The 26,296-nt window shown below is 44.9% G+C and overlaps 1 protein-coding gene across 1 annotated transcript in view; it reads right to left on the bottom strand.

Annotated features, from left to right (window-relative positions):
* Nucleotides 1–26,296, bottom strand: part of PRSS16 (serine protease 16) — a 93,631-nt gene that overhangs the window by 52,959 nt on the left and 14,376 nt on the right. Inside the window, exons 4-5 of the mRNA XM_069207510.1 lie at nucleotides 24,215–24,344; nucleotides 12,861–12,984 (exon numbers count right to left, since the gene is read on the bottom strand). Of these exons, the coding sequence (XP_069063611.1) occupies nucleotides 12,861–12,984; nucleotides 24,215–24,344 (254 nt within the window). The remainder of the gene's footprint in view (nucleotides 1–12,860; nucleotides 12,985–24,214; nucleotides 24,345–26,296) is intronic.

Genomic DNA, 26,296 nt, shown 5'->3' with positions numbered 1-26,296 from the left:
CCCGCCACCTTTCACCTTTTGCACAGCCTTTCCCTCCCACACCCTGTAGACCATGGCTGCCATATTTTGTAAGTGCTTATAGGTTATTATTATTCTATGTGGCCATTTTCCTGCCTCTACCCACATCTGAACGACCACCCTGCTACCGCCACATGGACTTGATTTAAAAGAATAAAATATATTTTTATTAAGATATTTCAACACACCCCAACAAAATAACAGATAAGAAAAACATAAAAGCTGGCAGGCTTAATACATAGACAACATAGCAATAAGTGGATAACATAGCATGAGTACCGGCAGCAGCATTGGTAATTGTGTCAAATTCAATAATGAAAGGGTAGTATCAGATTTAAAAGACAAAGGCAATGGGGTTCCCACAGATGAAATATACAAGTCAAAGAAATACTCAAGCAAAAATGCCCTCCTGACGTTTCAACTAAGTAGGAACCCTTAACTCCCCACTCATAACAGGTGGGAAGAAGTCTCCACATAGCCCTATTACACACACCACCATGATGTGTCTGCGGTCGCAAGTTGTTTTTCTCTGCTCAACCACCTGACCTCTCTTCACCTGTAGCTTTTTCTCCAGTAGGCTGTTCATGCCCCTTCCTGGACACCATGGTCAACATACTGTGACAGTAGCTATGGGTTGTGTTCTTCTTTGCAACCCAGTGACCCCGGTTATCCTGTCTCGCAATTTGGCCTCATTCCCTTACTTCCTCTGAACAGACTTACCTAGTTCTTTACTGTGTGGAGCAGCTGCCATTCTATGGTGGTGGCACAAGTGGTGAGTTTCTATTATGTGCCCCCATTTTCTTATATTCCTCAACTATCCTTCGTCACTTCTGTAGGGAGCTGGATCTTTATAGACACATCCCCCCCTCCCCACACCCTCCTCATCTGCCCCAAACCAACAGGCCAGGAGACTCACAACCTGAGAGTCTTTCTAGTCTGTCAGGCGAAGAAGAATAAGTAAGCAGGCCGGATGGTAGCAGGGCTCTGCCTTACATCCTCCTGGCCAGACCATTTCTGTTGGGAAGCTGCCCTACCTCAACAGTGTGAGGATCCAATTTAAAATGCGATTTGTCTGCTCTTCTAGTTTGCTCGCCCCCTTCTCTTTTGTTTAGGATGAGAGATGTCCACCACTGCCTACCCTAACTTAGACACAGCAACCTCCAGCTTACCTTAAGAGATCACACACACACCTTGAGCAACCCCACCATGGCCAACAGGGTCAGGGCGGCTAGCTTGCTATTTGGCATGGGGTCAGACCACCACAGTGCAGCCATAAAGGCTAACACCCAGCAGAGGCCATTGACAGCTGTCAGTGCCCAGAACCACACCTTTAGCTCCTAACGTCTAGGTGAAATGACTAACTTACAGGCTTTTGGTTCAGGAGGCCTGTCTGCTGTTTTAGAGTGGTGGTTACTACATCCTGTAGCAAACACCTTTTCCACTCTCTCGTCTGTTAGCTGAGGAACCACAATCTCATGCTTAACAGTTGCTTTACTAGTCAGGACTTCTTCTATGCCAGGCTGGGTTTCCCCAGGGCAACTGTGGAGTTATTTCTTTCTGGAGCAGAATCTCCTTGGCACACTGGAACTTTGGCTAAAAGTTGCCCACTTTTCTTCCATTCCCTTTCTTCTGGGGCCTACTTGCACTAACGGCAGGAGCAGCGCATCCAGAATCCTTGGGAGAGATTGGCACTGGACCAGTTCCTCCTTTGGGCTGTGACCAATCTCTGGGAGGGGAGGTCATTTCCAAAGTGACAATCTATCTCCAGGAGTACTAAGGAGGCTGGCCTGTTAGTAATCTCCCCTGGGAAAACCCTTACTCTTTTAGTTTCACCTGGGATGTTCTGGTTTGAGAGTACCAGCTTGTCATGCACAATAGTGTGACTGGCACAGGTATCTCTGAGGGCAGTGGGTGGGATTCCGTTCACCAGTAGGTGGTGTAAGTGTTTACTCCCCTATGGAATCTCCAACTCACCTTTGGGTCCCACTTTCCAGTTAAAGGCTATGAAGACCTCCACTTCTGAGGAGTCATCCTATAAGGCTACAGAGCAACTCCTGGGGACACACCAGTAAGATTGTTTTAGGACAGGAAGTGTCCTTGGTTCAATGCCCGGTCTGCTTACAGTCAAAGCACCAAGCTTTTGTGGCATCCCAGTTTTTACCTTGGTACCCACTTTTGTTTTGTGAGGTGTCATGGGGTGCAACCTCCTGAACAGATTTTTGGGGGCCTACAGAGGATCTCCTCCTTTTTTTAATTTTTTTATGAGAGGTCCACCTTTTCTCTGGGGTTGGGGTGCTTCCCTGACCCTTTCTTACAGTCACTCCCTCCACGACTTTTCTTGGACTCTAGTTGTAACCCAATGATCAGCCTTCCTCCCCAATTCCTGGGGAGTGACTGGACCCAGGTCTATTAGGTACTGATGCAACTTTTCAGAAGTGAAGTCACTTAACATATGTTCCTTCATACTCAAATTGTAAAGCCCACCAAAATCATGCATCTGACTTCCTTTTAACCAACCACCTAGTATTTTCAATGAAAAGTCCACAAAATGAACCCAGGACTGACTCTGTTGTTTATTATTATTATTTTTTTTTTTTTTGTCCCCCTGAAGCAGATTCTATATTCCTCAGTGGTGAGTTCAAAGCTCTCAATCAGAGTTTTCTTCATGAGGTTACATGACAGCATCGGTCTTATCAAGTGTATTTGCACTTGCTGAAAACAGTTACCAGAGTAGAGAGCCCCGGTACATTTTGTTCCTCATAGTGCAAGCCCTCTAAAAGGCGGAGGACCATTTGGGAAGATCTTCACCCTCTACATATTTGGGGACATCCCATTGGGGATTTTAGGGTCAAAAGCTACTTCTTTCTCTGTATTTAAGTTGTTGCTGCCACCAGAGGTGGGTAGGCCCATCTGAATTCTTGCTTTTTCTATTGGCAATAGTTGAGCTTCTAATTCTATCCTCTTGTCTAGTTTTGAAGATCAGGATCTTAACTCTCTACATCACTTGGGGTACTGCTGGAAGTGCTTCTATGTGTGTTACTATCAGAAGGAGTGCTGAGGGAATCATCCTCCACATCCTCAACCTCCTCTTCCCCAATAGGTATTTTTCTGCCATTGCTCTATCATTTTCTGCTAGCAACAGCTAAAGATGGGCTTTTGTGGCCTTAGGGACCATGGCAAGTTTCCATGCTTGGCAGAGGGCCTTATATTGGCCCAACTTAAGATTTTTGTAGGCGCCCATGTCGAGCTCCTGGGAGGGACCTGCTGCCTCAGGCATGGTTTTTAAAATAGGTTGGGCCTTTTTTTTTTTTTAAACTTACACAAAATTCTAAACAGTTTTAAGGCCTAACTATCTAGAAATCTTTAAAAACATTTTTTATAAACAACAAGGACTGGGGAACTTAACCAAGGCCCTAACAGAGCAGATTAGAAATTGGGGGAAAAAAAAATTAAATAAAAAAAATATTTTGGGCAACTAAAGTCAATTGTGGTTTATTTAGTGGATCACAATACTGACAGAGTGGTACAGTACATGCAGAGCCTTCCTTCCCACCGCTGTACCACCAATGTAGGATGCTGGCTCTTTAGATAGTGTATCAAAAAGAGGTACACTGTGTAAAGAGTCCAGGAAAACCCCAAAGGAATTACAGAGGCACAAATGACACCCCAAATGCTCTTTTGTGATGGTGTGGACGAGCAGTTAGGCATATCAGAAGGTTTTGATAAGCATGTATTGCACACACATTGGCAGTAAGTGAAAGAGAATAAAGAAATCCAACTTTAATTTATAAAAATAATGTGGTTTTACAAATTTTGATAGCAAGATCACCAAAATCAGGTGAATACTTTTCGAGTTAGGAATTTTTAAAGTTTTCAAAAGTTGACTGTGCAATTTTTGAAGTGGTAAGGTTATCTTATGGGGGAAAACATATACTGCATACTTCTCCTTAGCAGCGATTTACAGGAGCAATCTTCTGGAGTTAAGGTGTGTATAGGGCAAGGTCCAAAGCAGCACCAACAGGTCACTTCGAGAGGCACAGTGGTGCCCGGGTGCAGAGGTGCTTTTGAGCACCGAGTGCCCAACGTTATCCTATGGGAAAGAAACAGACACTGCATTTGGGTACTTAGCAACGACTTACAGGACTATCTTTCTGGAATTGAGGCGAGTATAGGGCAAGGGCCAAGGCCACACCAAAAGTTCACCTCAGGGGGCTCTATGGGTTCTGGGTGCAGAGGTGTGTTACGGCATCAGGCGTCCCATTCACTTTAATCGGAAAACAGTTTGGTCACAAAGTTGCAGCAAGCTGGGCCTGGACAGTCCGTTCGTGGGAACCAAAAGGGGGCTAGACCCTTGAGGTTCACGGGCATGTAGGAACACCATTGGTGCACTACTCCTTGGGCTGTGAGGCTCTGGTGCAGTGGTGTCTTTTGGTGTCTGGTCTGGTGCTGGAGTTACTCGCAATTAGAGGGTGGTCTGTACACAGGCTGCACACGATGTCGGGAAGTCCATAGTGGGTAGGCACAAGGAAGGCTTTGTCTCCGGAGGACCTGGGAATCATACTGCCACCTCTTGCTGGCTCAGCCTAGGTGACTTGGGTGCAGTGGTGCTGTCCGGCATTGTTTTTTTTGCAGTCTCGGTCCTCACAGTTCTTTTTTGGGTTGCCTGCAGATAGAGGGAAGCAGCTCCCCTGCTCCAAGGGAGATCTTCTTGGTGATCTACGAAACACTGGCAGACCTCCCGATTTCTTGGAGGCTGCAGCAGCAGGACAGGTCAGTTGCTCCTCAAGGGTCGGGTGCAGCTGGCAGGGTTGGTGCCAAGTCAGTTGTGGTTCTCAGGCTTCTTGTCCACTCCTCTTCTGTCCGACAAATATCAGAGGTCCTGGCATCAGGAAGTCCCTTAAATCCTCAATTTAGGGGGTGTTAAATGGAGTGAAGGGTAGTAGCCAATGGACTATTTAACCTTGAGGTGACTACATCCCCTACATGGCCACTTCCTTCGGGGAGTGGGCATTACCCTGTCCCAGAATTCCTAATTCCACCACACACAAGATGGTGGAATTCCTGAGGCTGTGTTCATTTAAGGCTAGTCACTCTAGGGGTGGTTCCAGCCTGGAAATCTAACGCCACTCCTGCTTAGCTAATTTTCCTGTCTGTCCAGGTGCCAGATGGGTCCTCGAGCAGGAGGGTCAGAATCTCCCTCTGAAGAAGGCCAGTTCTGCATATCAAAGGATGTGGGCTTCTTTGAAGCTTCCTGCCTTGGAATGCAGACTTGCAGCTCATCCTGTTGGGAGGGGTTTTAAACGCTTTGTTTTTGACCTCCAGAGAGCAGTCAATGAGCTCACCAGCAGTAGGAAGGTTTTCAGGGGCCCCCTCTCAGGTGCCCTCTGGGTGCATGTATTAATAAATCCATCACTAGAATCTGTGAGGTTTATTATTAATAAGAGATGTTTGATACCAAACATCCCTATTTTCAGTGAAGCCATCATGTAGCTGAGGAATTCGAATTGACCAGGGTCCAGCACGTTTACTTAAAATGTCTTCCCTGTGCACTTACTATGTTTAAGAATCGATAAAGACATATCTGCTATTTCAGATATGCCCACACATCTAATATAATGCACCCTGCCTCAGGGATGTAAGACCTGCTGTTAGGTGACTTATAAATATTAAATGCAGTGGTTAGGGGACACTGCATGCAGGCTGTGTGCCATGTCATGCTTTCAACTTTAGGGAGCACATGGTCATGCAGCCTGCAATGGCAGACTGCATAAGTTTGGTGCTGGGTCCCTCAGAGTGGTACAAGTTGTGCTGCAGCTCTTAGGGACTCTTTGCAGTATCTAGGCCCTAGGTACTAAAGGTACCACTTACTAGGGACTTACAAAAGTTTGGGCGGGTGGGGAAGGTACTGCAACCAGTACCCAGCTTCCTACAACTTCTGAATAAGTTGTCCCTGCCTCTTCCTCGATACTGAATCTGTGATATTATGCTTGCAGTTGTGGAAGTTGTTTTTTCCTGGGTGTGACTGAAACTGTGTACTTAGTAGGGCAGCTGTGCACTAAGAAATAAAACTCACACTCAGTGAGTGACAATATACAGCAAGAAGTGAAACACAAACCCAGTGAATGACTCTCTGCTCCAGACGAGAGACTCCCACCAAATGATTACGCCTCTGCCCAGTTACGAGATTCATCAGATGTGGGAAGTTGCGTATAATATGCAGGTTATTGCCAATTCACCTGGTCCTCTGCTACGTACATTTTTAAAATCATATTGTGTGTACATTACCTTTGAGATGCCTCAAACAATGTTTATTGGGCACAGGCCCGGTACCACAAAATGCAAGGCATATGCCTATGGTGTTTGAGGGACCCCTCCCCAGGCAAAAGATAGCTCTCTCCCATCTGCCAAGTTAGCATACAACTACAAGGTGTGTGCCACACAGTGTATGACGCTTTCTTCAACCTTCATCACCAAAACTTATAAGGGGCAAATGATGAAATCGAAGCACGCACACTAAGATTCTGAAACTGAGTAGAAAGTGATCTGTCCTTCCAGGATCTGTCGTCTGAAAGTCCATGGAAGTGAATAAATAGCACTTTCCATCAAGATCTCCAAAGCTGAAGGCACTTAGGCTAGGGCAGCTGGCAGAACTTCAGCACCTTGGACAAAGTTACACACTAGCACAGTCTGGAGCTCATCCCATTTCTGCTGCAGACACCATACTATAGAAACCAACTCTCATTCTGATACAAAGATCATTCAACTACCCATTAAGACCTCTTTGGCCAGGTCTTTACAGGCCATAATATTTTGCCCATTACCTTCTGAACAAATAGGTTGTAGATGCCAGCCAAACTCCCAAGAGTATAGAAAGAAGTGGCTTTATACTTGGTAATCTTAGATCCCACTTCCTCCAGACAACCTCAGTTCCAATCACACTAACAACTGGCAATGGCCTCACCTCAGATAAGGGACGAAGAAGTGACATTGGCAGGGATGTGAGGAGAAGATGGAAAACAGCACTAATCTTGCTTTTGAGGTAGATTGAGATGTAGTTTTATGATTTCTGGAGGACTAGGAGTGGTTTACCTTTTAAGTGTTTTCAATTTACGTTGCAATCATCAGTAAAGATGTTTCCAGTTCTTTCAGTAAAACAGAAAAGCAAAGTAGGCCACACTAGCATTAGAGCACAAAATAGGCACATCCAAATAATAGAGTATCTCAATGTTTAGTGTACTGTGGGTGTAGTGTACACACCCCTTCCTAGATCTAATAACTGCTGATTGAACTCCATCCTTGTGCTCAGACGTAAATGTCTCTTAAAGTTAAAGCACCTCCACTTTGTTTTTCAAACACAAAGAATTCTTAGCCAACTAAAGCACCGGACTTGGGTTAAGGTTTTACAACAAGTAACGTTTTTGACCATATTGAATACAAATTGTTCTTATAAAGCTAATTATACCTCCTTGAGTTTTCCATATTTTGCCAAAGCCATACCAAGAACACTTTGTATCTCAACCACATATGTAAAGGAACTATGAACACAGCTCATACAAAGCAAACAGCAGCATTTAGTGTCCTCATCACACAACATGTGGGGAATGTGTAAGTTTAGGGGCCATTTTACCTCAAGGATGCAACTTCACTTTGCACAAGAAGCCAAGGACCACCTTAGTAGATGGTTTAAACAATTAGATGACCATTCTGGCAGGGTCTGGAAGCCTTCCCTAACTTAGTCTTGTCAAATAGCGACTGAAGATTAATGTTTTGGATTGTATAAAGGAAAAAATTCAAATGGACAGCAAACTCAATAACGTAGCCCTTACAGCGAACAGCTAACCCTCAAGTTAGTCAGATCGACTGTCTCAGAGAGCAAGGATACCCTTTACTTTAGAAACATCTTACAACTTTACATAGTAAACCTTAAAGACTTACATCTGAACAATGGAGTTATAAGTAGTGAAAATAATTATAAACAGCTATCAATATAGATCAAGCAACAACAAGAAAATAGATCATGAAATAAGCCAGTTTCCATAAGTACACGCTCTTTGACACTAAGAAAAAGTATGGAATAAATATCCTCCAAAAAATATTATCAATTAAAAATATCTTTAAAACTAGTTTGATAATGCACTTCACTTGTCACCAAATTCCAGCTTGTCAACAGTGACTCATATATCACATAAACAAAAGCTTCTTCCCCAGCAGCGAGTTTTGTGTTTTAAATGCTTACAATAACTATATCCCTAAATATCAACTTTTCATCTTCAGTAAATTCTGATTGTTAGTACTACCAAACAAGGACAAGTACTGCTTTATAGTACCACGTACAGCCTTATAGGCCTATGTAGCACTAACACACGCCAGGAAGAGCTTCATTTGCCCAGATCCTATCTCAAATGCACAGATATTGTCTCTTATGTTCATGCACTGTCTCACAAGCCATAAGTTGTCATTATGTCAGGGATCTACACCAAATGACATAAGTGGCTATCATATGTGATGGACAGCTTCTATATGCCATGTATGGATCCTGTATACCACAGATGACCATCATGCGCCAGACATGTATATAGTATCCAAAGATAACCACCTGCTGTAAATCAGTTTAACACAAGACACCCACAAGATAACTTGAGGAATGATCAGATGCCAAGAACATTCTGTTCACTATGTGCTGCAGCAGACCTCCACATGGAAAGAGATGCCATGACACACTATCTCACTCTTATGCCAAGACACATACAAACCTAGATAGAGTCAAAAAGACACACACTCAAACCTAGCATCCCACAACTCCAACTAACTGTGCCCTGCTATTTACAATGTTCTGGAATAACACCCCAAGCCAAGAATGTGATGTATTAAGAGTGTGAATACTAACACTGCAGAAACAGTTACAGGTCAGTACACTTTTTTTTGCATGGAACAAGAGAATGTAAACAGGCACTTTAAAAAAAAAAAAAATTGTATATGTTGGACCTGACAGCTCTTGCCGTGGGTTCCCCGGTTTTTTTGGCTTCTGACCTTGTGTTTTGATTCTGTGCTGAATTTCCTTTTTGCTGGCCTTGGGACTCTGGGCACTTTACCACTGCTGACCAGTGCTAAAGTGCAAGTGCTCTCTGTATTGATGATTGGTTTATCCATGATTGGCATATTTGATTTGCTAGTACGTCCCTAGTATAGCATACCATGTGTGCCCAGGGCCTGCAAATCAAATGCTACTAGTGGGCCTACAGCACTGATTGTGCCACCCACAGGAGTAGCCCTGTAAACATGTCTCAGACCTTCCACTGCTGTGTCTGTGTGTGCCGCTCCTGCTCCCTCACCTGCCACCGAACGCCACACCGCCCCACCCACAGTCCAGACGGACACATCAAGTGCCTACACCTCAACACCCGCTCCCTCGCCAAACATGCAGTAGAAGTCCGGGACCTCCTTGACTCGATCGCCCCGGACATCGCCTTCCTCATAGAGGCCTGGATCACCCTCACTTCAGCCCCGGACATCTCCACTGTTATTCCAGACGGCTACAAAATCGTCCACTAAGACAGAATCAATCGACCCAGAGGAGGCATCGCTATAGTCTACAGGATCAACCTCCACCTCTCAACCACCCTCCAGCCAACCACCATCGAACACCTACAATCGAAATTCAGACCAACCTAAACACCTCCCTTCGTGCCACGCTCTTCTACAGACCACCCAGACCATGGCTCCAGTTCAGCGAAACCTTCACCTACCTCATTGACCCCCATGCACTCACCTACACTGACTACATCCTACTCCGCGACCTCAACTTCGACCTTGAAAACCGCAATGACCCTAACACCTCATCCCTCCTGAACAACCTCGCCACCCTCTGTCTCAAGCAACTAGTCAACCTCCCCATCCACTCAGCAGGTCACACCCTTGACCCCGTGTTCTTGCCAGGAAACAACATCACCATCTCGAACACCATTGGACCGACCACCGAAGCGCCCACTTCACCTTTACGAAGACCACAGCACGCCACCACGGCCCTTGCCCCCAGGCAGAAACTGGAGCAACGTCACCAATGCCCTCAGCCACTCCCCCCCCACGGGATGCCACAAACGTGAATGACTAAGCTGGCAACCTGCACCGCTGCATTACAGAATGCGCCAACACCATAGCCCCCCTCAGAAAACCCACTAGAAACTAGCAACGGAGGAAACCAAACTGGTTCACAACAGAACTCCAAAAGTCCAAATGCAACTGCAGACATCTGAAATGAAAATGGATGAACAGCAAAGAAACGCCAAATCGCACAGCCTACAAAGACACAGTCACCACGCAACACCAGGGCATTAGAGAAAGCCTCCATTCCAGAATGAATCAGCACCAACACACACAACACCATAGTCAATGAATTTTTGAACCCCGGATCAGACAACTTTGACATCCCTACCTCTCAAGACCTCTGCGACAACCTCAACACCTTTTTCCACCGGAAAATCCAGGACATATATGAAGGTTTCAAGAACCAAAACCAGCCCCCACCCCCACCTGCATCACCAAGGACCCCATGCCATAGACCCTGAACCACGGGACCCCTATCACCACAGAAGACACCCAGAAACTCATGAACTCCATCCATTCGGGGGTACCCTCGGACCCATGTCCACACCACATCTTCAACCTGGCCAGCATGAACACTGCGCCAGAGCTCTGCTAGACTATCAAACGCTCCAGCGAAACCGCCACCTTCCCATCCGACTGGAAACACGCAGAGATAAATACGCTTCTGAAGAAACCCTGTGCCGACCCAAGTGAGATGAAAAACTACAGACCCATCTTGCTGCTCTCCTTCCCAGCCAAGAAAACAGAAAAGGCCATCAACATGCAACTGACTGAGTTTCTCAAACAAACCACATTCTGGACCCCACACAGTCCGGATTCAGGAGCAACCACAGCACAGAGACAGCCCTCCTCGCAGCCACAGATGACATCTTTGCCATACTGGACCATGGAGACACGGCCGCCATCATCCTCCTTGACCTCTCTGCCTCATTCAACACACTCTTCCACTCCACCATCTGCACCAGACTCCACGACGCCGGCATCTGGGGAAAAACACTGGAATGGTTTTGATCCTTCCTGACCGGAAGAACCCAGAATCAGACTCACACCATATACTTCGGTACCCAAAGAAACATGCTGCTGAGTACCACAGAGATCCTCACTAAGCCCGACCCTCTTCAACATCTACACGGCCCAGCTCGCCAAGATTGTCAGACAGCACCGGCTTCAGCCACCCCTCCCTGACACCGTGCAACTTCTTTATCTCTTGATTGTTTTCGAAGGTACTGTGTCTGGGATGCGTGCAACTCCATGTCCAGCCCGCACTCACTCGCGAGTGGCGTTGGACTTTTGGGAATGACTCCGTAAAGATGTCACAATAGCCCTAGTTGAAGCTATTGTGCTTTTAAGTGTTTTACTGAGAATTAATACATAAAATGCATATCATTGCTGTGTATTTGTCTCGTTTTGGTGTTGTTTTCCTTAGATAAATATTGTGTGTGTGTGTGTGTCTGTGTGTGTGTGTACACACAAATACTTTACACATTGCCTCAGAGATAAGCCTGACTGCTCGTGCCAAACTACCAAGGGGGTGAGCAGGAATTTTCTTAGATGTGGGACTCCCTTACCCTGAGTAGACAGAGTCCTTACTTAGGCAGGGTGCAAGCCACTGCCAACTCGAGACCCCATTTCTAACAGTATAAATAAGCCAAATACTATGGTTTTAGTGTTAGCAATTATCTATAAATCTTACATTAATTAATCGCTATGTCCAAAGAAACAGAGAGCACAAGAAAAGGTTTCTTGTAATTTAGTAACCCCACCTTCGACTGTAGAGAAGCAGGCCATTCCTTGAACTGCTTCATACAACTTTAGGTCACTCAACTGAATGTCCAACCATCACCAAGAGGGCATGCACAAACCCACTCCTCTTCACTTATGCACCAGCCAATCACATGTTGGTTGTGACATTATTACTCACTTACTGCCTTATTTTCCAGGCCCCCACTCCCTAATATGATGAGATGCCACAAAAAGCACTACCCTAGTCTGATGACAGACTATGTCTTGACCTCCCCACAATCTATTTCAGTCTAGTGATGTTACCCCTTCATTTCCTATTCTAAACAAGAAAATTATCTTTCCATCTGTTCCACCAGTGACCACATCATGCTTGGTCACACGTTTTCTCCTTCTCAAAATGTACTTCAGGTACTTCCCAGGTCTTACACATCACTTTGGCTTCACTTCATTTCTCCTTCCCAACAAGCACAACATACAGAGTAAGCATTCCCACTCCACCGTGATACAGCCAGGCTCGCCTCTCTTTCCTCCTACATGCCTCTATGTGCACCCCCTCACCTAACCATGTCACTTACTCCATATCCAGTCTTGTTTCCAGAATTAGTGACATGCAGGTCAGGATGTATAAGCTGACACATACCCATGTGCCCCACAGCTTATTATAGGACTGCATCATTTGCTCTACTGATTCCTGCCCTGGCGGTGCGAACCACTCTTGTCGCTGAGGTTGTATCACTTCTCAAACCTTATGCACAACCTCTCCTTAGCATAGATCGCATGCTCTGAATATGCTCCCCAATCATATCTCCTCGCCCATGTGTGTGACCTTCAGGGAAGCATGTGTCACCCATGAACAGAAATGATCATTGCCAGCTTTTATTAAGCATAATGAGCTTCGTGCTTTTGAATTCAACACCACTTTGATAAACGTCTTGGAACCTTTTACTGCATATCATATATGTGGTGCACTTCTGTCAGTGCCATAGGCTAATTACCTTTAGCCGGAACCATGCAGAAAGGGAGCCTGGGTAGGAGCCTCCGAAGCAGATCCAGGTGTTGTCTGTAGTCAGGCTGTACTTCTGGGTCACAAAGAGATGAAAGGATGCCAGATCTGCCAACCTGAAAGGAATAGACAATGTGGTCAAGGTGTTGAAAAAATAGCAAATGCCACAACTATGAAATAATGTCAATGGTCATGAATGTAAATGAAATGATTTCAAGTGAACAACCCAGAGTATGATTCTACCTGGTGGATGGTAATCTCTTGTCTTTATCACCAAGGTGCCAGTCAGAGACAACAATATGTGATATTCAGGATGCGGAGTGCCTAGCATATGCAAAAGAGAGACAATAAAGTTTTGGGCCAATATTCCAGCATGGAGGACCATGCATTTTGGGGCAGGTAATGGTGGCGCCAGAGGTTGTTTTAGTTAGGAACATGATCTTAGGGAGGACACCTTAGGGTGGTCACTTGTGGGGGAAGAGCTGAAGGATGTGTGGTGTCCTGTGGGTCGGCTGCAGGAGCACACAAGGCTTATAACTCCAAGCAAAGGCCATTTAGCCCTCACTGATCCCCGCCTTCCCACAGTTGCCTGCACTTTCGGTGCTGTCACTTCTCGCTCTGTAGGTTTCCAAATTCAACAGACAGACTGTTTTTTTCCTAGACCACTCTTCATCTTCCTCTTTCTACCTGGCTCTGCTTCCTGGACCACCGGATAGTCTGCTGCACCCCGAAGCTCCCTTTATTTCCCCTTTATAAAGTGCAGATGCATTTGAGGTACGAGGGTGGAAGGGTGAGAATTTAACATGTTTTACCTTTCTCCCCATTTTGGGCGGGATCTGCGATTGGCTTGGATTGCGACTTGGTCAACCCTGTGGCCTGAGGAGCTGCCATAGGCAAGCATGTTTTTTCCCCAATCAGCAGTGACCACCGCATGGAAGGGTCACAGGGAGGCAGGCAGGCAGAAAAGAGGCACTGTGATGGACCCAGGCGGGTGTGGCGACTAACTGTGCTGTGTGCCTCTGTTGCCTTTGGGGTGAGCTAGGAGTACGTTCCACTGTGGGTGGTTCCAGACTGATAGTTTCGCCTTAGGTGGTGACTTACACGAAGTGGAAGGTGAGCGCTGTTTGAGGGAAAATTGCATGGATTATTATTAGCAGTAGAAAAATGTAAATTGTTTGAGTTGCTGTTTGTATAAAATTGCTTCATCTCGAGATCAGCACTGCACAGCTAAAAATCGTAAGAGATGTTTCAACATTTATTCTTTTGAAAGCAGTAGATTAACAGTTTAATGGACAGTTTTTTTCATACATAGTTTTGAGACAAGTGTCGGTAGGTTGTTGTCTGCAGAGTTATTTGTTTTCAGGTAGCAAAAGAACTAGTATTGTTCCCCAGACACATAGCTATTTGGACGATTGATATACATGTTCATATTTTCCTCCCAGGTAGCGAAGTCCTGTTTTTACAACAATAGCGATATTGTTTGTTAACTTGCCTAGCGCACGAGCAGCTTTATTTTAGTTTCCACGTGCTCTGGGTAGGGTATAAAATTGCAACCGAGTTGGTTGTGGCTATGTATGTAAAAACCTCCATGAAGATTGGTGCAATTGCCGATATGCAGTCTGGGCCCAACCATTCCAACACCCTGTAAACCTACAGTATACTTTGGAGTTTAAACTTGAGTGCTGGTGAATTTGTTTGATAACAGTGATGGTTTGCTACAGTGGTTGTAAACAGGTGCCTGGCTTAATGGATTTTAAATTAATTCCATCATGTGCTTGATTCTTCTCTTTCCTGGACCACAGTGTTATGCAGTCAACACAGAAGGCTGTCTTTATTCCAGACACTTAATCAGAAGACGCGTGTTAGGAGTCAGCACGCAAGTCATTAAATCAGTTTTCTGATTCCTGCAATTTTACTGTCGCAATAGCATTTTCAATGCGCTTGCCAATCGAGTTTATTACTCACTCGGGTTAGTGGGTACATGATTTGTGAGGAAATTATGGAACTTAATTAAGACTGCAGCTCCCATCACGCATTTCTTCCTGGAAGTAGCTGCCATTTTTGTTCTGATGGAACGTGTATGGTTTGTGGATTGTCAGCATCCTAAACAGATGGCATGTGGGCCTCTGATCCAGAGTGTCGGATGCCACTTGTCAGGCTGTGCATTTCACATCTGAAATGTGCCCACATCCTTGGAACCCGTGATAGTTTTTCTACAGTTCTTTGATGTGTGACTATGAAAAACAATTACAATTTATTTTCCCTAAGGTATATATACTTTTAGAATGTAATTCAATTATAAGTATGTGACATATGATGTCACAGTTCAGCGCAAGGACTCATCGCTTTATTATCTTTAACCTGTAAATACACAGAGGTATTTCAAAGCAGGTAATTAATGCACGCTCTCATTTGCTAAGGAAAATATATATATTTTTTTTTAGTTGAGGGGAATGTGACAGTGATGCCCAAAAATGTACAAGACAATTTGGGTTCAATAGCAGCAATGACAATTTCAATGTCATGCATGTGCCACGAAACCGAATGACATAGCCGGGAAGAGGCTTTATCAGTGTCATGTTATAATTCTATTGCACAATCAGGCTCGATTTTGCTCTGTCATTTTCCAGGGTCCTTTATGGATTTGGGTCATTTTCGCTGGGCAGTAAGTTACTTCTAGTCTTTAGTGGATTTTAATTTCATTTTAATTTCAGAATGATTAAGAATGTGGTACTCATGTACCATTTCTGCATCGAAGGTCAACTCATACGAAGCCCAGTTTAACATTCAGAAGTGAGACTATATAAGGTATTATTATTTGTTTTATTGCAAGGAGGAAATTCTACATTTTTGTAAGAAACACATTTGTGAGGATCAACCAAGAGAACATTTCAATTAATGTTCACCATTATATCTATAAAACAAAATACGAGTTGGCAGTGCAACATGGATAACTTCTGTTCCCAGGTAAAACACAACAAATAACTTGGTTCTTGGGCAACATGATCTCATAGCTGCATCAGGGAAGGCAGAGCTGAAGAATTAGGTTACTTGCCCAGTAAGTATCTTTTCTTGGCATGTAGTACTGTAGATTCACATGCTCCGCTTACTTCTACCGTCTAGTGTTGGGTCCGGACGAATACAAGTTGTTTTTCTTTGAAGAAGTCGGTAGAGTCACGAGGTAAAGTGACCTGTCCTTTCGATTATACTGCGCCTGGGCATCAACTCCATTGTTAGATTGTTTTCCGGCAGTGGGGTGAGAATAGAGTGTAAGTATAGTGCTAGTAAGAGATGCCCATGCATGTAAAGTGTAATAAATAATACTGCAACAGACACAGGTGTCCGGGGAGGTGGGCGGGCGCGCATGAATCTACAGCACTACATGCCACGGCCAGATACTTACAGGGCAAGTAACATTATCTGTCTGATGGCATGTGTGGCTGTAGATACAAATGCTCTGCATGGACTGTAAAGCAGTGCTGTCCCAAAAGTGGTGGCTAACCCGTGAGTGTTGCAGTTCTCTGAAAAAGAGTACGAAGCACAGCCTGTTCAAAATTTGCTTTTTGCCGTGCAAATACATCCACATAATAATGTTTTACTGGTAAATGTGTGTGGATTTGACCATGTGGCTGCTTTGCAGATCTCACTAATTGGTATGTTTCCCAAGAAAGCCATAGATGCACCTATTTTACAAGTTGAGTGTGCTGTAGGAGCTATGGGTAAATTTCATTTAGTTTTAATATAGCATGTTTGGATGCACTTGATTATCCATTTTGATATACCTGCTTTAGATAGAGCGTTATCTTTATATGGAGGTGAAAAAGCTACAAAGGTATTATGAAAGTCTTTAGTTCTATCAATATGGTAAATGAATGCTCTTTTAACATCTAAAGTATGTAGAGCTCTTTCAGCAATTGAATCAGGTTTAGGAAAAAAGACTGTTCACTCAACCGATTGATTTAAATGAAAAGTGGAAACCAGTTTTGGAAGAAATTTTGGCTTAGTATGAAGTACTATCCTATCTTTATGTACCTGGAAAAAAAGGTTCTTCTAAGGTTAATGCCTGAAGTTCACTCACACATCTTGGTGAAGTGATTGCAACCAAAAAAGCTACTTTCCAAGAAAGAAACTGAATTGGACATTTATGTAAAGGTTCAAATGGAGGTTCCACATGTCTGGTAAGTACAATATTAGGGTTCCATGTTGCTGCTGGAGGCACTGTGGGTGGAGTCACTCTTTTAAGACCTTCCATAAAAGCTTTAATGACTGGAATTTTGAATAGTGTTAAATGTTGCCTATTTTGTAAATAAACTGCTAATGCTGCCAAATGTAACCGTATTGAAGAATATGCAAGACCATATGTTTCCAAGTATAACAAATAGCAAACAATATCTTGAATGGGTACATTAAACAGATCAATGTGTTTGTTCTGACAATAAATAACAGACCTTTTCCATTAAGTGGCGTAGCATGCTCTGGTTGTGGGTTTGTGTGCTTCCTTAAGAATGGTCATGCATACAGGAAGTAAACTTAAGTATTCAAACTCTATGTCCTCAGGAGCCAAATTGCAAAGGTTGAGTTCCTTGGGATGTGGGTGTCTGATCTCTCCATGGCTCTGAGCAAGAAGGTCCGGGTGTAGGGGAAACTTCTCGTGTGGAATTACTGAGAGTTCGGGTAGTGTTGTGAACCATGCTTGACGTGCCCACGTGGTAGCCACTACAATGAGGATGCGAAAAGATTGTCTGTTTCCTCACCACAAAGAGAAGAAGGAGAAGAGGTGGAAAAGCATAAACAAATATCCCTAAGCAAATTATCCATAGAGCATTGCCCTTGATGAGGGGGTTTGGGAGCCTGGAGGTGAAGCTTGGGCATTTTGCATTTCTTGCTGCTGCGAACAGATCTCTGTGTGGACATCCCTACTGACGGAAGTACTTTTGTAGTACCTGAGGGTGGAATTCCCATTTGTGGACTTTTTGCCTCGTCCTGATGAGTATGTTGGCAAGGTTGTTTGCAACCCTGGGAGATGGTCTGCTAACATGAATCTGGTAACTGATTTCCCAATTCCAGATTGTCTGAGCTAGTCAAGACAACCGTAGAGAGTGTGTGCCCCTCTGTTTTTGTAAATAGAACATGGCTGTTGTATTGTCCATCCAGACTAGAACAGTCTTGCCTTGGGGTGAATCAGGAAAGCTTTGAGTGCTAGGTGAATTACCTGAAGCTCTAAGTAATTCATGCGTAAAGCTTGATGTTTATTGTCCCATATGCCATGTATTGAGAGTTTGAGAGGATAGGCTCCTGAACCTGTAAGGGAGGTATCCGCTGTGAGAGTGAGCTAGGGAACAGGGTCTAGAAACAGCCATCCTTTTGACAGATTTTGTGTGTTCCACCACTGCAAAGAAGAGGGGGTGCGGCTGTCTATCAACACTAGATCTTGTAATTGACCCCGTGCTTGAGAGAATTGACTCGTCAGACGCTCCTGCAGCAGGCGCATGTGTAGTCGTGCATATAAAAAAAATAAATGCATATGGCACTATTGCAATACAAGATGCCACCATCCCTAGAATTCTCTGAACAGTTCGTAATGGAATCCGTTGATTGGGTAGCATTTGACTTAACAGAGTTGTTATATTCTGAATCCTGATTGAATTGGGGTATGCTAACCCTAAATGAGTGTTTAAAACAGCTCCTAGATAGGCTTATATTTGAGATGGTTGTAGGTGTGACTTTTGTATGTTGATGGTGAACACTAACTGGTGTAGGAGATAGATAGCTGTCTGTGTGTGTTGCAGACATTGTTGAAGGGATCTGGATTTGATAAACCATTCGTCCAGATATGGGAAGACATGAGTGCTTTGTCTGCGTAGATGCGCTGCAACAACAGCAAGGCATTTTGTGAATACACGAGGTGCAGTTGTTACTCCGAATGGGAGAACTTTGAACTGGTAATGGCTGCCTTGTATGACCAATCTGATATATTTTCTGTGTGCTGGAAGTATTGGAATGTGAAAATAAGAATCCTTTAGATCTAGGGCAGATATGAAGTCTCCTTGCTGTAATAGTGGTATTACATCCTGTAGAGTGACCATAAGAAAACGCTCTGATAGAAAGTACTGATTCAGTGGTCCGAGATCTAGGATTTGACAAAGGGATCCATATGTTTTGGGAATGAGGAAATAGAGAATAAACTCCTTTACCTCTTTGATGATTGGGAACCAACTCTATTGCTCCTTTTTGAAGGAGAGCCTGTACATCTTGACTTAAAAAATAATTGTAAATGTTCCAGAGTGAGTTTGTGCCTTTTTGATGGTATATTTGGAGTCATGGTTATGAGCTCCAGGCAACAGCCATGTTAGATAATGTCCAACAGCCACTGGTCTGTTATATTTTCCCAGCTGATTAAAAATTGTTGAAGAGTTCCTCGACAGATGTTGTGTGAACGGGGTGGGGGGGAATGAGGAGAGAGTCACTACTTTGAAGTAAAAGGGGTGGTACGAGTGGAGACACCTCTTTGTCTGCCCTTGGAGTCGTTTCCTCTATAAAAACATCTATAAAACCATCTTAAAGAAAATGGTGAGTTTTGCTGTCTGAAAGAGGTAGAGGATTCGGAGGCTGCTGGTCTATTACTTTGCTTGAAAGTTGTTTTATGAAAGGAACCTCTAATTCCAGGAGTTTGTAGAGCTCCCACAGGATTTGCAATGTCAGCATCTTTTTATGGTCGAGCCTGCGTTGCATGCGCTCGCGCATGCGTATCGCAGCAAGACTCTTTTGTATTTAGAAAAGGGCTCGGAGCCCTGTCAACTTCACGTCAGTGTTTTTTATTGGTTCGTGGGCTCGCCTAATTAAATCTGCTTGCTTTCATTAGTCGAAGGCAGGCATAACTCATTCCTTTTCCGGTGGCTAGCCCTCCTCGAGCGCAGCGACCAAGTACAGAAAACATGCGAGGCTCGCTGTTTTCTATCGGGCTCGTGGACTTCTTTTTCTCTAATTTACGAGCGCATTCTCGCTTGGCAGAAGTCGAGCGCTTTAAATAGTTAATTTCACTTTTTCGGGTTACGTACATAATTGCACTTTTCCCGATAGGTGAAAAGTCGGGTTAGGAGTTTACAACGCGATCAGCTCTAACATGAGCAAACGCGAGACCCATTGCATTGTAAATGCTTGTTTCATTTTCTCAAGAGTTTGGTCTACATGTGGGCCAAAAAGATGTTTGTTGGACTTCTGGGTTAAAATCCAATATATGCAGCCATGCATGACGTCCTAATAACCCAGTTGTGTTTATTCCCCTTGCAGCTGTGTCTGCTGCATCAAGAGTGCAGACTTAATACAGTTGTTGGAATTTAACTTGCCCTCTTGTACAAGTTGGTGTCCTTTTTTAAGTTCTTCTGGGAGATTTTGAATACTATCTTCCATCTCATCCCAGTGTGCCCTGTCTTATCTTGCTAATAAGGCTTCTGTGTTGGCAGTTCTCCAGTGCTTTGCTGCCTGAAACCCCACCCTTTTGCCTGACGCGTCAATAAGCTTTGACTCTCTGTCTGGAGGGGGGTGCGTCTCCAGAAGTTTGAGAATTAGCTCTTTTAAGAAAATCAACTTCTATAAGATCCTTACGCAATGGAACCCGATGGTATGCAGCTGCCCTAGCTATCACCTCATTAAAAGATGTAGGCCCTCATTCTGACCTTGGCGGTCTTTTCGCAAGACCGCCAAGTTACCGCCGCGGTGAAGACCGCCGACCGCGGCGGTATGCTGCTGTGCGTATTCCGACCGCTGGGAGCGTTCCGCCGGGAAACCGCCAGCAGCCACACTGGCGGTCGGCGGGAAAGTGGAGACTGGTCAACCTCCACCGCCACGCCAGCAGAACACCGCCCACAGAATTACGACCCACATATCTGTGTGGTGGTCTTCTGTTGGCGGTGTTCTGTTGGCGGTCACCTCCCCATGGCTCCCGTCACCTCCCGGAGGACCAACGCACAAGGTAAGTTGATCGTCCGTTAGGGGAGGGGGTGGGGGGGTGTTGTGTGATGTGTGCGTGCATGGGGGTGTGCGTGTGAGTGTGTAGAGGGGGTGTGTGAGTGCGTGTATGCGGGCGGGGGGTGCTGCTGTGTCTATGGGTAATGTGTGCAGTTCGGCGGGTGCGCATGTCTGCATATATGTGTGCAGGTATGTGTCCCCGTTGTGTATGTGTGTGTGTAGGGGGTGTGTGCATGTCGGGGTGCATGTATGTGCATGTCGGGGGTGGGGGTGGGGAGGGGGTTTGTACCACCTCTGGGTGGTGGCAGGGGGGTGGAGGGTGTGGGGGGAGGACTCGTGGGGGGTAGTGGGGGGTGGGGGAGACCCCTATTAGTGCCAGGGAAGGAATTCCCTGGCGCCGATAGTGCCTACCGCCATGGTTCGCATGGCGGTTCCCGACCGCCAGAAACCGCGGCGGTAAGCAGGGTCATGATACCGTTGGCGGTCTTGGGACGACCGCCGGGCCAGAGTGCGCAAACTCCAGCCCGGCGGTCATGACCGCCGTGGCGGTCGGAGTGGGGAAGTGGCAGTCGATCGCGGCGGTGATCGCCGCGGTCAGAATGCCATTTTTTTGACCGCTGGTCTGTTCGCGGTCCGACCGCCGCCTCTCCGCCGACCTCCAAGGTCAGAATGAGGGCCGTAGTGTCATCTGGTGAAGATGGTTTTGCTGGATACAAATCAGGATCTGTGTCCCCAGGTGGGGCAACATCATATGTCCCAGGGACCCAATGGTGGCTGTTGTGTATCCCTCCATTGATCTTCTACATAGGAGTGTGGTGACCCTAATGGAGTGTGATGCATTAGATCCTCTGCCTCAGAGTGTGAATACTGTGGTGAAGGAGGAGGAGATGGTGGCAAAGGTGGAGGTATTGGACTGTTGGCAATGTTCTTCTTCCTTTTCTTCTGTGGAGGTGGTTGTACATGAATAGCCTCCTCAACTGAAGTCTGTGTCTATGGATGGTCACATTTTGCTATAAATAACGACCAGTATTTGGCTGAATATGAATAGTCTTTTGTCTTAGATTGAGCTGTTCTGCCATAGTCTGTAAAATAGGCTCCTGAGCCAAAACAGATTGTTTAGATCTGAATGTGGACATTTTCGGTACCGAAGTATGTTTCGCCTTCAATGATGAAAAACTCAACGCCGATGTTGTCGGAGCTGAAGAAAGCCTAGCTTGGGTCGGTGCCGAAACCTTCGAGGCCGTTTTATGTGAGGGGTCTCTAGGCTTGGCCTTTGGTGCCAAGCCGGAAGGCAGGGCATCCTTGGCAACTATTCGGTGCCTACCATGGCCTGCTGGCAGTGGTGGCCCAATAGTCTTGGTGTCTGTTGAAGCAAAATGTTGCTTTGGTATATAGGGCTTTGTACTCACTGCGTGCTGCACTGATGGTAACTGTTGTGACTGCATGCCATCTTCAGCCTTTGACTCAGATCGCGATTCCGAAATTGATAAGGCTTCCTCTTCCGACGCAGTAGCCTTGTGGAAGTCTTCCTGCGGCTTGATGTCTTGGATACCGAAGATATTCCGGTGTGTCTTCAATGTCTTTTTGCTGCATTTCTTTTTGACGTGCCCGATGATCTCGTAGCGTCTTCTTTGACCAAAACGATCAACAGGCCTCACAGTCCTCTTCTTTGTGATCCGGTGATAAACAAAGATTACACACAGAGTGGAGATCTGTGTGGGGGTACTTGGTGTGACACTTATGGCAAAAACAAAAAGGTGTCCGTTCCATCAGCAGCACATTTCAATTAAATACCAAAGTGTCGAAAAATAAGAGGCCCAATCGGGCGAGGCCCGAAGGCCGTGGACTAACAACATCGATCCGTCGAACTGTATGTAGCGTCCCGAGTATAGTATATGAATGTAACGCAATCAAAAACAATGACGATGAATATAAAGTTATAATTGTTTTAAAGGGGGCCCGAAGCAATCTCGGACCACAGCACTGAAGAACACGTCCGAACCCGAAGGCAGAAAGAAAACAAAACAATGGAGTTGATGTCCCTACGCAGTATAATCGAAAGAAGGGGTCTTTTTACCTTCTGACTCGGACTTCTTTGAAGAAAAACAACTTGTATGCGTCTGGACCGAACACTAGATGGCAGAAGTATGCAAGGCATGTGTACCTACAGCCACACATGCCATCGAACATATTCTTTCTGGTGTTCTTGATAGCCTAATCCTGGTAACCTTTAACCAAAAATCATTGGTCTTCTTCTGCTCCACTTATCAGGCAACAAACAGACTGCAGGAGGGCCAAAAAAGGCAAAGGATTATCTTCATGGCCACAGGATTGCCAAGCTCATACACAGTGCCTAATGCCAAGCTTCAAGGCTACATAAGGATCATTGCTCCCAAAGCAACATCTCCCTCTTGGATGGTTCACGGTGGCTTACTTATGCCTTTCCTTGCCTCCTGAGAAAACAAATCCATGAAAACTGGACCTAGCACTATTTTTATTTCCACATCTGGGCAGGTTAGGCAGACAAATTTGTTTTTGAATTCCTTGCCGTTCAGTATCCTGATTTCACTCAAGATGTAGAGCCATCATTTAACTACGAACATTGAATGTTGATTTTCAGCCCTTTCAGCATGACTACCTGATTTTTCAAAGTGCAACTGCTCCTTCTCTTGACTCACCGGATCGGGTTGTTTACGGTTTCAATTACTGAATGATCGGCCAGTGTCCAGAATTTAGGTGTCAAGTACACATGGGGAACAGGAGGCATGGCTGGAACAAACAAGTATGGGATCTCCAAGAATCTTTAGAATAATTAAAGGAACCCTTCCAGTACGGACCCTGACATGACATCAGTGATTTGGGAGAGAGCCCTATTTTTTTTATGTGTTCCACTCTAAAGACAAATAGTCCAGACATTGATCTGTGTCATTTTTTCTAATGTGAAGAACTATGTGTTCTACCTTGTAAAAGGAATATTGCAAGAATTTCATTATGACTGCCCAAAGTCTTCAGAGTTTTGCGGAAAAGTATTTTCCATCTTGTGCACAAAATTAATTTTTAAAAGAACTCAGTATGGATGGTGAAATGTATGTACAATTTCTATTCTATTTTTAAAGTGTCAAGCTTTTCAAAGAATCCGTCCATCGAGCCATAATTTGAAACTGCATGCTGTGCTCCGTCAAGCACAAAGAAAGCTTTCTGAAGATCCAAAGTCATGAAAGTATCAATTTCCCCAACTACTCTAATTTTCAGACCACTGAATCGCGTCAGCAGAACGATAAACATGACGCTTGTCTGGGCATGCAAAAGCCCACGCGATCCGATTGCAAGCACCTCTATCAGATTATGCGAATAGGAATGAGATTTCGCTATACTCACGCCTGCTGGCTTGAAAGGAATCGAAGGTTGTCGAGCACCAGTCCATCTGGGTTGACGCTGGTACCATAGAACCGATGCTCCAGGGCCACCAGCAGCGCGCCATGTTTCTGTGCCAGCTCTGCGTGCTCCCCTGAAAAAGACGAGCAGATATTACCTTCCGAAGTTATCAGTTAGGAATCGCTACAGCTAGATGAAGTACACCTTTGTTAAATGCAAGAATCTATTTATCACGTGTGTCAATGAATAAAGAGGCCGACTGCTTCATTTTGAAAAAATACCTGTAACATTTAGCCTTTTTAAAATTTGTCTGCTCTTGTCATTGCTTTGGGTAGTGTTCTTTCTGAGTCACTCAAACAGAATTTAATTCCTAACATCAGATCTATATTATAATACATTTATTAAATATTTGTAGTTCGTACTGTTACTTGTATATATGTGCTATGTTACTATTTCAGTAGGAGACAGAGAAGAAAAAATGTCAGTGGAAGAGTAGTAAATATGAAAGTGTGCCCGTTCCCTATAAATTCACTATATATAATTTACCAGTTTGTGTTTCAGCACATCTAAGCTTTTCTTTCTATTTTTATTACAGAGAATGCAGTTCCATCTACAAGGGTTCCATGCCTGTTATGTTATCTGGGTTGAGGGTGACACAGTATTCTGCAGCTTAAAATAGATTAACAAAAAGGAGTCCTTCCTCTGACTTCCGCTTAATGCCACAGTTGTGTTAGTGCTGGGCTCTCCCAGCTCCTTCAGCACAGCGCTGTGGCAGCCTTTTTTCCTCTGGCGGGCTCACTTGGCTCCCATTTACTCGCAGCTCGGGCCTCAAGCCTGCCAGTCTTCCCCCTATTAAACACACACGCAGTCTGCTGCCGGGGGACATGAAACGCTACTGCTTGCCCGTTATTTCTATGGTGCTCATTGGAAGGGTTAACCTATCCCGCCCCCAGCACCATTTTCTCCAGACACCATCCTTGGGGGATACATGGCTTTCTGACAGCTGTCCAGGAAACCCCTGCATGGTGGACATCCCTCATTCTCTGTAGTCGGGAGACTATGCGGACGTCAGAGGGTTGCAGCTTCCTATACATGTCTGCATAGCCCATGTGATCTGTGAGCCGAGGCTTGCCTGTGTAATTAATAAAATCGATGGTGCACTCCTTTGCAGCAGCTCACACCATGACAGCCTAAGTGTTTTCCTGCTAGTTCAATCTTGTTTCTCAGTAGGGGTGTGCATTGTTTTGGTTTTGCCTTCTGCTGTAAAACTAGGCTTTTCTCTACTTTTACTTTTTCAAGTACTGTATTCTCATTTGCTACGTCTTCGTCTACATGGAAAGGCCGCATACTAACAACACCAAGTCATGTACCAGAAATATTCATCTTTATTAAATAGAGCAGACTGAATGTTCCCAAAACGAAGGCTCCAATATGACAGCGTCATTCTCTAGAAGGCTCTTACCCTGTCACTAAGCTGAGATTCTCTACTTCAGAGGTTTATTCAGTTGATGATCCTAAACTCACTGGCACCAAGCAATGTTGTACAAAGAAAACCCTTTAGGAGGGGGAACGTTTTCTAGGACATAAGCCTGTGTCATCCTGATGAAGCCTGGTGACCAGTGGTAGCACAGTTTAGAGGCAAAAACCTGTTGACAACTGAGGTAAATTGAGAGCAAAATAGAGTCATTATAGCCATAAAAGATGTTTTTTTATCTTGTGTACATTAGGGCCAAATACAATTTATCATCCACCACTACACAGTTTTGGGTCGAGTGCACAAGCGCTTTGACCTGTTGAAAGTATTGTTGGCTTTTAACCATGCCAACCTCATGCCCATCACTTTCACATGTTCGTGGGCCTGTCTTTCAAAACTCATGTGATGTAATTGGTAATTGCTTTACATTTGTCCTGCCTTGAGGCTGTTTTGTCACGCTTTGCAGGCTGCCTATGTTACATGGACTTTTGCACGATTGACGGTATACTTCTGCGTGGGCCAACTATTTTTTTTGTCACTCCCCTTCGTGCTACATGGCAGCCATGGCTCTCACTGCGTGAAATGGCACAACAGTGTGAACTCGATCAGCG

This window comes from Pleurodeles waltl, chromosome 9, assembly GCF_031143425.1.
Source record: "Pleurodeles waltl isolate 20211129_DDA chromosome 9, aPleWal1.hap1.20221129, whole genome shotgun sequence".
NCBI lineage: Eukaryota > Metazoa > Chordata > Amphibia > Caudata > Salamandridae > Pleurodeles > Pleurodeles waltl.
The sequence above is the reverse complement of the archived record's forward strand: the minus strand, read 5'-3'. Positions and strand labels throughout refer to the sequence as shown.